Raw genomic sequence first — 14,482 nt, forward strand, 5'->3', positions numbered from 1 at the left:
GACACAGGATCTTTGCCTTTAACTTTCGGTTCCTTTGAGTGCTCCAGTTCTGTGAATGGTGTTCACCGTTTTCCGCCTTGTATCCAGTAGGATTTAGTGAAGAGGATAATGATGCCAAAGACTTGATGGTTAGGGAGGGGGGAGGAGGGGGGAGAGGAGGGGGAGGGAGAACGAGAGAGAGGGAGGGAGGGAGAGAGGGAGGGAGGGAGGGAGGGAGGAAGGGAGGGAGGGAGGTGGAATTTCATTTCTTCCACTAAAGCGTTTGCGGAGACTTCAAGGTATAATCTATCCCAGATCCTTTCCCAGAGAGAAACTTGGCGATCACGTTTTCACATGATGCTCACGTTTAGTGCTCTTCAATTATCCCTCCCCACAAAGATAGGTGGCGCGTGTTTCAGGGTCTCGCCTCTCTTCTCTACAGAAAAGAAAAAGAAAAAAATGTCATTAGAAGAGGCGTAACACGTCAGTCCGTCCCCAGGTTTGTGTTTCCTGGAGTGGCAGAAAGAGATCAGTCCTAACCTGCCCAGCAGGAATAACGGTCCTTCCGACAACTCTTTGCAAGGCTTTTTACAATTTTCTCCAGGAGCTGCTTCTCTTCCACCTTTTCTCCCCCACACTTCGCGGCTTCTTCATGCTTTTTCTTCTCACCATTTCTGGCCAAAACTACAAACAAGACTTCGCAGGTAGGTTCTTCTTTTTCTTCATCTTATTTTTTTTTCCTTTTTGCATTGTATTTCCCCCTCTTCTGTCGTGGTCCTTTTGGATGGGAGTTGATTCTGAAGTGAGACATGAAGTCTTAGGGCAAGAATTTCAGGTGGGATTAGTTCTTTTATGGAAAGCTTTTCCCTGGAGTGATCTTTCCTCTCCTCTCCTCTCCTCTCCTCTCCTCTCCTCTCCTCTCCTCTCCTCTCCTCTCCTCTCCTCTCCTCTCCTCTCCTCTCCCCTCCTCTCCTCTCCTCTCCTCTCCTCTCCTCTCCTCTCCTCTCCTCTCCTCTTCTTCTTCTTCTTCTTCTTCTTCTTCTTCTTCTTCTTCTTCTTCTTCTTCTTCTTCTTCTTCTTCTTCTTCTTCTTCTCTCTCTCTCTCTCTCTCTCTCTCTCTCTCTCTCTCTCTCTCTCTCTCTCTCTCTCTCTCCTTCCTCTCTTCCTTTTCTTTTCTCTTTTCCTTCCCCAAAATTTTCCCCAATACCTGTTCATCCAGGTAATCAAGGTGCATTTTGCTTCCATATTGCTTCTATCTTTGCAAAAGTTTTATTGAAAGTGATTCAGCTATATACAAAGTCAGTAGGTAGACATCTGCTGTCATATTTTAGCATCGAAACAAAATCAATTACACTAAAAATCTTAAACTTTGCATGTACCTGTTAATAATTGCAAAGCAGTGGCCAATTCAGACATAGCAAATTCAGGAAAATCCTCTCTCCCAGATGTAGTTTTCCATCCTCTCCCATAGAAAAGGGATGTTTTCTAAGCAAAAAGTTTGCTGTTTTGTCTGCCTAGTGAGTTTCATTTCTTTATTTCATTCTTTGTGTGGATGTGTGTGAAGTAACACCCCAGCTTCTGTGATCATAAATAAAGAAGTGAAAGTAATGACTGGAACTTAGAGTCTTTTACCAAAGGGAGATGGGGGGGGGGTCACTCCAGCTGCAAAGAAACTGCTGTCAGGACTTTAGGATTTTAAATTAGGAACAAATTTTTAAATGCTAACTGGTCATAGAAAAATGGAATTGTGTTTAAATGACTCCACTATCAGTAGTTTGACATAAAGACTCCTATATCAGAGCAAAGCCCAGATGAAGAGTCCTCATGAGTACTAAGCCCCAGCTTCTGTGAAATTGTTTATACTCACACACACACACACACACACACACACATCTACTTTTGGATTTTATGTGCTCCCTCCATACGAATAATGTAGAGATTACTAACTTCAGAGTTACAACTAACTGGCAAAGATAAAGTTTAATCCTATTCTCTCCCTCATACACATTCCTACAAAACTGTTTAGCTTGTTAAACATATATTTCTATGCAGTGGACTTGTCAAGAAGGCAGACAGGCAGGCCAGCTTTAAAGTCTCAAACACTCTTTAATTCATTTTAATTTTTACAATTAAAGAACAAGAGGAGAGCTCAAAAATGGCCCCAAACAGGGCAAAAAACTTGATTGCAAAAGTCTTACTGAAAGTCTATGTTGAAGTTAGGATGCTTTCTAAAATGAATACTCCCCCCCCCCACCAACACCACCACACACACACACACACACACACACACACCCTGTTACCTCCACCCCTCTCGGCAAATGTGTGGAAACTGATACTCGCTTTCCAGGTTTTCTGCAAAGCTTCTAGTATAGAAGTAGACAATAGGTGCTGGGGCTAGGACAGATTTTGTCCGGCAGAGGAAGGGTTAATTGCCCTTGTTTTACAGTTTGCATCTGTTACATCTTTTATAGCCCCCTGTTTAAACTAATCCTCAAGTCAAAGCATCTTCTCCAAGATGGACTTCTCTTCAGGATCCCTAGTATCCTCCAAACCAGAGTTCCCTCTCTCCAAGTTCTGACAGATTCTACTTAAAAATGCAGTGTCTCTCTCTATATATTTTTAGGCACAAAAGTTTACAAGCCAGAAAGGATGTGACCATTTAGAAAGCTTGAAAGTATTACAGTAGTGGTTTTGATTTCTGTTTCCTTTCTTGAAAAATTATACTGTAGCTGTTTAACTGGACCAAGATGGAATAGTGAAGAGAAGGAATATGGGGAGGGGGAAGAATTGAATTAATATTGTCAAATTGTGGAGGGGGGGGGAGCGTACCATTGCAAAAGACTTATAATTCCTCTTCTTATGTTAGGAGAGAAGGGAGGGGGAACCCCACCTGGGGAACAGCGTCTCGTTTAACTCCAAAAGGGTGATGGGGGGGGGGGTTGGCGGGAGGGGGGGAGATCAGGCTTAACGTAATTACTGTTATCAATTTGCCTAAGTGTGCTGCGTGTGTGTGTGTGTGTGTGTTTTCCTTTGAAAAAATTCGCCTGAAAACAAGTTACAATGTTGGGCTAAAGTACTTTTCGGAGGAAATGGTCCGCCTAGCATTGAGTCAAACAGCCTACTGTAAAACCCTGTGCATTCCCTCATACGGTCATGAGTTATGACTCATTTTGAAGATGTAATTCTTGTCTCTGATCTCCTTTGCTGGTGCAATACACAAAACATTAACAAACACAAAGCTACTCGGCCAGGGGAAGAACTTTAGTTTTGTTTTCAACCCCGGCGAGTCCTTTTGGGTGCGTGGATGGGTTCTTTTCGGGTGAATATTTGGGCTCCCTTTGGCGCCCTGCATTTAAATGGGATATACCAATGCCCACATTGTTGCTGTGTTTGGTTGTTAGATAGAGTCTGCGTGCTGCTGAATCAGGGAGCCGAGTCCATGCGAACTGCCTGCCATCTGATCCACTCTTATCAATGAAGCAGCAGATCATGGCGGATGGCCCCAGGTGTAAGAGGCGAAAACAAGCCAATCCAAGAAGGAAAAACGGTAAGAAAAACCCTGAATCAAACTTTTCCTTTCGACTCCACTAGAGAGGGAGAGGGAGAAGGAGGAAAAATAAGCAGCAGCAGCAGCAGCAGCAGCCGCCCCGGGGTTTGCTGGCGATCGCTTTTCTATGTGGCCGAGGAGAGATCCGCCTGTTGTATATTTCTGGAGGGGGAGAGAGAGTTCAAGGAAGTCCCGGGGAAAGTGAGTGTCAAAGAAACAGGGGGTTCCTAGACCCTTCTCCTGGACTACATCTCCTCTTTGCTTCTCCCACACCCCCACCCCCACCCCACCCTCACATCCTCTTCTTCCTCTTCTCTCACCGCTCCCACCCCCCCCCCAGCCCCCACCCCTCCCGACCTCTTTGGAGTCTCCGATCCAGTGGGCAGAGTACCAAATTTTAGGACTTTCTTCAAATTTACTGAGAATTTTTTGTAAAAGAGGAGAGAAAGAGAGAGGGAGAGAGAGAAGGAGGGAGAATGAATCTGAGAGCTAGAGAGCCCCGTTAGCTGAGCCTTAGGAATACGGAAAGTTTCTTGACTGAGTCCCTTTGCAAGTCTCAGTCTCTCTCTCTCTCTCTCTCTCTCTCTCTCTCTCTCTCTCTCTCTCTCTCAACTAACGGTCCTGGTTTTCTTTTGCCGGTGTCCCTCTTCAAAGCTTTGCCCAAGACTCTGCTAACTCTATCACTCTGTGTGTGTGTGTGTGTGTGTGTGTGTGTGTGTGTGTGTGTGTGTGTGTACGTATCTCTCTTTTTTAATATGATTGCTTTCTACAACGGCAGGATATGTAAGACTCTTAGAGACCAAAGGCACTTTCCGGCCAGTTTTCATGTCAAGATCACCCTAGCTCTAACGCCTTATGGTAGGGAAAGAGATATGGAGAGTACGGGGGAGAGAGGAATAAAAACACGCCAGTGGTTGAACGGGGGAGGAGAGAAAATAAGTGGAGGGATAGTGTGTGGGAGAGAGAGAGGAAGAGAGGGAGAGGGAGAGAGAGAGAGAGAGAGAGAGAGACAGAGAGAGAGAGACAGAGACAGAAGGGAAGGAAAAAAGGAAGGAAAGGGAAGGGGGTGACATTTTAATAGGTCCATTTAAAAAAAGAAAAAGAAAAAGGACAGGGCATTGCCCGAAACAAAATCGTGGGAATAAAAAGGAAAAGTGATTGGCATTAGGGGTTTAGGGAGATTGGGGGGAGGGGAGATGCGTGAGGAAGAACGGGTGAGACCATGACAGGAGGATGGTGGAGAATACTTACTTTTCTAAAAAAAAAAAGAAGAAGAAGAAGAAATGAAACTTCTCCAGTGTAATCATAATAATACTGATAAAACAATTTGTCTAGTCGCCCATGATTGCCCTCTCCCTTGGTCTCTGCAGTCTACAGAGAGGCTGAGCTCAATGGGACGTGGTGTTCTGGACTGAGCTCACAATTTGGCTGCTTCTCCTCTGGTGTGGGGTTCTGTCCCTCCCTAGTTTCTCCACTGCTTCCGTAGTCGAAAGCCCCCCCCCACCCCACCCCCTCCCAGAGCCCTGAATGGACTTCCCGGACCCACTTTCTGCAACTTTCCTCTAGAGATCAGGAGAAATGAAGACAATTGTATGAACCTCAATCCCTTTCCTTAAAACTGAGCTACAGAATTTAAGTAGAGACTGGGGTGTGGGATATGGGGTGTGGAGGGAGAATAACACAAAGAGAAGAGAATTTTTGATTGGAGACAAATGATCCTGTCTTTCTCTCTCTAGGTTTTGTGCGTGCGTGTGTGTCTTTTTCTTGTTGTGGCGGAGGTGTCGAGCCATATGGGGGAGTGATAGAGGAATTTTAGTCAGAAACTGTTCGTTATGTTACACTGGCTTTTCCCTTTGTGTTGTCTTTGATCTGTTTGCTTGGCTTTAGTATTACCAAAAAAAAAAAAATCAAAACAAAACCCAAGTAAAATAATATATTCAGAGGAGATTCCCCAAGATCTATTCAGACTACCTCTTTTAAGTCTTGTGGGGGTTTTTTTCCCATTTTTCCTTACTCTTGTGACTGTCATTATTTAAGGTGGTCTTCACACTGGAGACCTCCCCTTTCCTCATCTCTGGGTAATTTAGTAGACACTAAAATTACACGTAATGTTCCCCTCTCCTCTCTTGTGTTTCCTCTGTTCTTTTTATTAAATGTTGGTTATTGATTTTCTAAAATCAATGTCTGTTGTGGGGCTTTTTTTTCCACCCTTACAAGTATCTAAAGCACGTTGCTGATCAACTGGATAACAAAAGCTTTGTGTCAAGGAGTCTTTTTTTCTTATGTTAAACAGTCATTTTTTCGAGAAAAGAGAATGAGATTTAAAGCGAGGTTTCCAGGAGTGCTCTTTTGCAGTAAAGACTATTTTGAGTGTTTCTTGTCCTTTCGTCCTCCCACCCTCTTTTCTTGGTTTGGATATAGATAACTAGTTTAGCCTTGTAGTTAATGTAAAGGCATAACATAGGTCTATGAAGTGTGTATTACCTAGTTTCATGTTTTCTAAAAACAATTTAATGGAAAGGGGAGAGGGAGGGACTATATGGGAACTCTGCAGGTGTAACAGATAAGGAGTATAATGTGTAGCAGTAGCTATAATAAACAATCTTGGGCAGCAAATATGAACCTGAATGACATTTCTATTGCATCTCAAAAAAAAAAAACCATGTCCTGTATATTCAATAACTTTGAAATCCAGAACACTCTGAAGAGGAAAGTTTAATTGCAAATTTCAAGTATATCCTCAAGACCCTGAAAACTTAATCTAAAGTCTGTACATTGGCTACATGGTTTTCCAACTTACCCCTTACTTGTCTTTCTTCAATTAATTAATTCGGAAGATATAGTTTGTTTTCCCAGTGCTTTTTCTTTGTGGTGAATAATTTGTTTCTTCCTGCCTGAGCAATGTCCTGGTTTTGAGAAGCAGGTAGAAGAGTTTTTCATTTTCTCTCTAGTCAAGCACGTATCCAATGCCTTTCCCTTTGGGAATTGCCAGGATTTATCTGAACTGAGTGGATTTTTCTTCTCTCCTGGATTCATGGAAAGGATGTCACTTCTGAGCTTGTGTCTTTGCTGATAACACTAAATATGATGATGCTTATCAAAATTATATAGAAATTCCTGGAAAGGAATAATAATAACAACAACAACAAGAATAGAAATAGAAGCTGCAAAAAAAGATGGTCAAACAGTAAGCTAGGGTGGTATTGTGTGTGTGTGTGTGTGTGTGTGTGTATTAATGAAGTCAACAATGTATAAATAGAATAAACCAACTAGGAGATAAATGTGTGCTGTTGTTTGTGCATTTGAAAGGATGCTTGGTGGGAACACGGATTATATGACAATGCCATGTAAAATTGTTAAAAGGCAAACTAGGAGGGTTGGAGGAAAATAAGTCTAGCAAGTCAGGGGGAAAGGAATCTACAATCTAAGCTTCATCATTCTCCAGAATAACTAGGTGAATTAGGACTGAGCAGGGAACTGTAGAGGAAGAATATCAGAGTAAAGTTAATCCAAAGCAGGAAATATCTCGGTTTTTTCCTCCATGTAAAAAGATGAAATTTATTCCTAGGAAATAAGATGTGGAGGAGAAAAGTGGGAGTAGGGGTAAGAGGAAAGTAGTCGAAATGCGAGGAGCCCGCAGACAGGAATGTGTGTCGGTTTCAGCAAAGTTCAGTCAGATGATCCCCAGTCGCCTGACTCACTTTGTAACACTTTCACTGAAGCGGGAGGGGAAAAATCCCAAACTCCCCCCCCCCTTTTAATTCCTCTGATTACACCGCACTATCTTCATACAGCATTCTAATAGGAAGAATCTCACTGAAACGGAGATGCCCAGGTCTTGTCTGCCATCAGAGCAGCAGTGGCAACTCGCAAAGTTTGCTGCTGCCTTTCCCCCCGTTTACTGCAGCGGACTCATTGGAGATGCTCCTGTTTCCTCTCATGCTTCATGCAGAGCCTGAGACTAAGGAGAAGCACCAGTATTCCTCCCCCCCTCTCCCCCCGCCCCAGGAAAAAAATTACAAACACCCTTTAAGAAAGACACAAAAGTAGGCAGCAATTTTAAAAATAGGGAATAAAATTGTCCCTTGGAAACCAGAAAAAAAATTTTTCAAAAAGGAAAAAAAGAGGAAAGGAAGAAAGAAAGAAAAGAAAAGAAGGAAGGAAGGGAGGGAGGGAGGGAGGGAGGGAGGGAGGGAGGAAGGAAGGAAGGAAGGAAGGAAGGAAGGAAGGAAGGAAGGAAGGAAGGAAGGAAGGAAGGAAGGAAGGAAGGAAGGAAGGAAGGAAGGAAGGAAGGAAAAGTTGTCTGATTTTCTCCAAAGTTTCAGTAAAAAGCTCCCTTTGATTTCTTTAGCATCTCATTTTCAATGGTAAAGAAAAGGATAAAGTTCATTGCTTTTGATCCGAGAGGGAATAGAAAGCAAACGGGCATAATACAGTTTATAAGGACTCACCTCACAGCCCCACTCTGACCTACCAAAAAAGAGTACGAAGTGGTAATGGTGTTGCTGGGGGGGGGGGGGAGATAAGAAAGAAAAGTGGGGGTGGAAGAAAAACTTACCTCCTTTCAAAGATGCTTAAATGAAAATGAACAAGAAAAAGAAAAAAGCTCCAACTAAAAGATCTACCTAGTGTCTTTCCTTCCTGAGATGAAGGGTGTTCCTGCATATTAAGGTGAAGTTTGGATGTAACCGAAAGAAAAGAGCCCTAGCTACAGAACAAGGCAGGAAAGTTGTATTTCTTTCTTTCTTTCTTTCTTTCTTTCTTTCTTTCTTTCTTTCTTTCTTTCTTTCTTTCTTTCTTTCTTTCTTTCTTTCTTTCTTTCTTTCTTTCCTTCCTTCTTCCTTCCTTCCTTCCTTCTTTTATTTCTTTTCTTTTCTTTTTAAATTTCAGGTGGTCCAGACATATAGCCATCAGTTGGGACCTCACCCATCACTGGTTATCTTTGCTAGTGTGAAAATCCCTTGCAAATAGATTACTTTTAAAGTTGATTAGTTTTTAAGGAAAATGCATTACTGATTCCTAAAGCACTGAGATGGTACTTGAAATTAAGGTACCAATTCTTAGTGAACTCCAAAGATATTCGTCTTCATCTTTTTTTCTGTATGTAGATATCTTCTGGAAGTTTTGATGTAGTACTCAGAAGGTTGGGACCTTGCATCCAGATTAATTTCTTAATCTTTCACCAGTTTGGGGAAACTGAATTTGGATGGCATCTCCTTTTGCAGCAGTATGCTGCATTTCTCAACTGCATAGCCACTAGCCTGGTGACAATTTGACCCTGATGATCTATCTCTTGGGGGTAAGGTTAGAGCTTTGAATTTTAAACTTTAAATTTTCCCTTGTTACTTAAGAAAAAATTAACTGATATTACAAGGTCTTTCTTTAAAAAAAAAAAGAAAGAAAAAGAAAGAAAGAATAAAACAACGTTAAAGTTCCTTGCTAAACAAATACTTATATAAAAGAAACTGCTGAAACTTTAAAAGTATCAAGAGGTTCTAAAAGGGGCCTAATGCTATATTGAGAATATTTCCTATTAAAAATGTGTCTCCCCTAAAGGTAGAAAAGAGTGTGTTGGTTCTTCTATAGCAATGCCGCATTCAAATCAAGAAATAGGAAATTCTTTCCCTCACAACAGTTTTTGGCATCTGCATTATTCCAATGCTTTTAAGGTGCATTTTCTTCTGTGTGAAAGAGAACTCTTTGTCCTTTTTTTCTCCCAACACCATGGCTTCCCAAGGTAGACACTATTTTGTGCCTGTCACATAGAAAGGGAGTGCAGGTTTGCAGTGCTCACAGACAATTGATTGTCTGCCCTAATGTGTTTCATTTACATGTTTATAACGTCAATAGTGCTGGGGTGTCCACTGTACCATTCATTCCAGCATTCCCACAAGGGTGCAATTGTCTGAATGGCCAAGTCAGACACCTTTTTGATTGCTCTTTAGTGGTCTTTTTCGAGTAAAAAGAAAAAAGATAGAAATCTGTGATGCAGAAACACTAGTTGAAAATATAAAGAATTAAATGTTACCATTAAAACAGATGTTAAAATAGGCAAAAATGTGCTTTTTAACAAAGATGTGAGAATTGAAAAAAATAAAAGCAATAAGGATTTAACTTCAAGATATTGCCCTGTTTCTCACTGTCTCTTTTTTTTTTTTAAGTACTTTAGGACAAAATGTGACATTTTATTTTTAAATCTTTAAGAATCTAGGCATGACCTAATCATTTGTATGTTGCTCAAATTTGTAAATAACAATTATGTATATATTTACATATTTCTCTTTATGCCAAAAGCATCAGCTTACCACTTGAAAAATCTATTGAAAGAATATTTGTTGTAGGAAGTGTAAACTTTTAAAAAAAAATAAGATCCAAGTATTTCTTTATCAAACATTTTAAATGAAAATGGTGATAATTACTAGGCTTTCTGGAAGAATTTAACTTAAATCACTGTTTTAAGATAATTTTATCTTGGGTGACAGTCATGCCATTTTGTTAGTGGTCAGCAGAGTGTAACTAGGAGTTACAAAGTAAATAAAACATTGTTTTTTTGAGGTGTGCTGTATTTTTTATACTTTATGCATACATTATGTGTCCCTTGAGGGAGGTGAGAGGCAATTGTGCCCATATATGTGTATCTATCCTTTTACAAAAGGAATTTTATCTTCAACAGTGCCCGAATGTCTCATAGTTTATCCCCCTTATTATGCATATATGGGATAGAGATGGACACACCTGTAAAAAAAAAAAAAAGGTGGCGCATCACAGATCATGGTTGAAATTTATGGCTAATCTAGCTGCTAGACTTAATACAAATTGGTCTCTTTAATTGTTCTCTGTGGTCCATGAGAAAAGAACACACTAACTCTTGTGCCTTCTGATGGGAAGTAAACTGGGGATGGGGGGGAACTTTTATAAATTTGTAGTAAATTAGGGGGGGGGAATCGCCGGTCTGTGAAAAGATTTTTGCCTCCCAGGGTAGACACACACAGTAGATGCACCGTTAGCTGAACCCCTGACACGGCGGTCTTTTGAATGCCTTAGGTATGATTTCACTTTCGCTCACATCAATGCTGACCTGAATGCCTTTCATATCTGATCCGCTGTGTCTCTCCCAGTAAACATCCCCTGAGGGGAGAACAAAGAAAGGAGCTCTTCTTCTTCTTAATCACAATTCAGCCCTTTCACCGCCGGCAGGCTACATTTGCATTCTGCCACAGAAAGCCAAGATGAAAAGAAAAAAAGAGAGAGAGAGAAAGAGGGGGAGAGAGAGAGAGAGAGAGAGGGAGAGAGAGAGAGAGAGAGAGAGAGAGAGAGAGAGAGAGAGAGAGAGAGAGAGAGAGAGAGAGAGAGAGAAGGGGGGGGAGCAGAGGGTGGAGGCTGAGTAAAATAACTTAGGTGTTTGTCGCTGTTTGTTGGGCTTCCCCTAGTTACAAGCCTTATATAGCTTATGCTCTACCAAGCCTTGGCTCTTCTGACAGGCATATAGTGTTACAGGATGGCATGCCTGTACTATTCATGGCCACTCGCTCTAACACTTGAGGTAAAAAGTGTCAGGGACGGATCAAATTTTACTCTGAGAAGCCTGTTCTACTTAGGGTCAGGTGTGTGGACTTTCAGCTCTTGACTGCTGCCCATTATTTTGTTTTAATTACTATTATTGTTTACCCACAGTGACCTGGAAGGTGAGGGGAGTGGGGTGTGTGGGAGGGGAAAGGAAGAGCAAGAAGACAGTGAGGGAGGATACAGGAGGGAAACCTTGTCTCTAGATAAAGGTGGGAGCCAGAAGTTCTCCTAGGATTTAGTTCTGGTGGTGGGTGTCTATATTGGGGGAGGGGGGATGAGTATATCCAGCCTAACCACTGCTAATTTCTAGGGGGGGGGGGCTGGGAAAGGTTTTCCTCTTGTTATTGTTGTTATTTTTTGTTAAACTTTTCATGACAATTCATATTTTCAAGTGGGGGAGGGGAAGCTGGAGAAGGAATCCTCAAATAAGTCAAAAGGGGAGGGGAGGGGAAAACCACCAAAAAGAATTTGGGGGGGGGGGGAGAAAGTTGTTCTATTTTTAAAAGATTGAGGGCTGAGAAGTGCCACAATTTTCACACCTTCACTATACTTTTTTTTCCGATTTTTTAAGGATGTTTAACATTTGTGAGATGACAGCCTTTTGGTATCTCAAACTGGGTAGTTTCAAATTTTAGGGGATTTAGTGGTATTCACTTTCTCCTGTAAGAGAAAGTTTATTCATAAAGAGTTCCTGCTTACTGGGAGCTGTTTAAACCCTTCCAGGCAGACCTGTCAGATTTTACTGTGTTATTTGCCTCCACTTGCAACATGTAAAAGTAACATGCAGTTAATGGTATTGGAATGAAACCACAGTAAGAGCAGAAATCTTACGTGACAAGTTTTCAGCTGCACTATCTTTCTACCAAACTGTCAGTTTTCTAAAACCTCTTTTAAGATACCAACAGTTTTTCATCCGCAATTAGATTAAACACACTAAAAACAACTTTGGGAGAGCAATCTACTAAAATAGCAGTATGAACAATCTCAAACAGGGACAGATATTTTCCAATAGCTGTTGTGGCAGATTTCACTTATAAGCAAAACTAAACGAGATGTTACTAGTTGAACAGAAGCATGTGACACAGATTCCTGATTTTTTCCCAGAAGATTTCTAGAACTTACAAAAAGAGATTATCTCTACACCTTACACACACACACACACACACACACACACACACCAAATCTCCACCCCCACCCCCATGACCCAAGCAATGAAGGATTTAGGCAGATTTACTTCAGTAAACACCTTTGGACACTTGGGGGAAAGTAGGAGTCTGTTTGCAAAAGGAGGCTTTTGTTAAGTAAGGTGCTGGGATAATTCTTTACCAGGCAGCTGTGATATTAACCTACCCTGTAATGCTGGAAAACTGTTTAACTCTTAGAGTACCTTACACTTTCACTCAGCAGATAAGATTCAGATTCCTGAAGAGTTTCCAGATTCTACTTCTAGCAATTTATTCTTGAAACAAGTCTAGTATCTTGTTGACATGAAAACTGTCAAAGCAATACTTTTACTTTTAAAATGTGGTTGAGTTGGGTTGGACTTACTACATCAAGAGACCTCCAAATTATATTTTATCAGATTACATTTTATCATTTGAGAAAGAACAAATGACCTCAAGCAAGAGGCATAAAAAATCTAATATATAATTTTGAAAAGTTATTTTTATTTCTACTTTGTAAAATATTGAGATAGTTTGGGGGTGAATTTAAAGCAGCTAGGAGGAATTTAGGAATTTAAGATTTTTCTCATAGCTGTAAAGGACACTAGGGGATTGATACAAGGCTTTTGAACTATAAAGAAGATGTGCTATAAACTTGAGAACCTGTATGAGTCCATTTTTTTCTCTGACAGTCATACTATCTCTGCATTCACATCTTTCAAAAGAGGGAAGTACTGCATATCTTTTAAAGCTTAGAAGGTCATATGAACTTCCACTTGCATGGTGTCAGGGCTGTCCGTTACCAAACTGAGAATTTACATTGAAATAATCTAGAATTGTAAGAGAAAGGAGTTAATGTTATTTTTGCTGGGCATAAGAATAACTTTACAGGTGTTGCATTTTGGTTTAAATAAGATTGCCTTATTTAGTTAGAAAAAAAGTGTAGGTGTCACTGTGAGAGCAGCCACAAACGTGTGAGAAAGTAAAGGGTATGAGACATGACAGAATTAAAGGTGTTTGCTATGTTGTTACACCGTGTGTCAAGCTGCAAGCTCCCTTTGTCACAGCCTCCTGGTGATTTGACAGCGCAGATCCACTTCCCTTCTAGGTGATACAGCATTTTGTAACTGGAGTTATAAATATGGTACACCCTTCCTATTGCACCCTGCCTCCCTAACCCATTGAATTCCATTAAAAAGCATCTTGCTCTGAGACATAATGAACAAACACCCTTATAGAAGGGGGCTCTGCTCTCAAAAGTCCCAGAACACCGCCAGCATTACAGTAGCTGGCATTGACTGTTGTTTGGCGAGAATTCCTTCTGCCAAATCATCCAATAATTAAGTTTTATGTTATTTGTATGAACGACCAAGCATGCAGTATTCCTTTACAAATCAAAGGGAGGCTTAAAATTCATTTTTGGACACTCTCAGACCATGGTCAGGTCACAGTTTGGGGCCTGAATTAAACTGATCTCATTCATGATCTAATTGAGCTTGGCAAAACCTTAGCAGTAGCAGTAGCACACAAATATAAATCAAAGAGCAAAATTGAGTAAATCATATCCTTTGCTAGAAATCTATCTATGAATTATTCTGTGATTGCCAACACTGAAGTTAAACTTTGTACTCTCTCAGCAATAGCGCAAAGCCCTGCATTTCTCTCAGGCCCCTGATAGGAAAGGACTACATTAGAAAACAGAAAGGAAGAAAATGATGATGAGCATCTCATCAAATAAGATTGAGGGGGAAACAAGAAAGTATAAAGAGATAGTCAATAATAAAAATCACATGCATTAATATTGGGTGCTGCATACAGCATTATTGCAAAACTAACAGACTTCTAAAACATGGTATCCAAAAGAATAAGAAGTAAGGATGGCTACCTAAGAGGTGTAAATGAAGAAAATCTTCCAAAAGAGAACTCATTTAAATCTCCTTCTTTTATACAACTGAGGATTGTATTTGTCATTATGATTCATCATTATTACAAATTTATTTATATTACTGGTCTGAGTTTGAGTTGTGGTGATGAGATTTGAAGTAGCTATTCGAGATTAGGGCATAAAACGGAACTGTTTAGCTTGCACACTTAAGTTACCTTTCATTTTTCACACTGCTATGTAATTAAGACTCCAGATGACTTTTCCTTAATCTAAATATGATCCCTGGAATTAAATGTCATGTCCTACTGTAAATTATCCACTTACCAATTCTCTGTCCCTCGT

General features: G+C 40.6%; 1 protein-coding gene across 1 annotated transcript in view; it reads left to right on the plus strand.

Moving 5' to 3' along the window:
* The first annotated feature begins 278 nt into the window (after nucleotides 1-278).
* ZEB2 (zinc finger E-box binding homeobox 2) overlaps nucleotides 279-14,482 on the plus strand; it is a 147,243-nt gene continuing 133,039 nt past the window's right edge. The window contains 2 exon segments of the mRNA XM_043998608.1: nucleotides 279-683; nucleotides 3,381-3,526. Of these exon segments, the coding sequence (XP_043854543.1) occupies nucleotides 3,454-3,526 (73 nt within the window). The 5' untranslated portion in view covers nucleotides 279-683; nucleotides 3,381-3,453.

This window comes from Dromiciops gliroides, chromosome 3 (genome assembly GCF_019393635.1).
Source record: "Dromiciops gliroides isolate mDroGli1 chromosome 3, mDroGli1.pri, whole genome shotgun sequence".
Taxonomy (NCBI): Eukaryota; Metazoa; Chordata; class Mammalia; order Microbiotheria; family Microbiotheriidae; genus Dromiciops; species Dromiciops gliroides.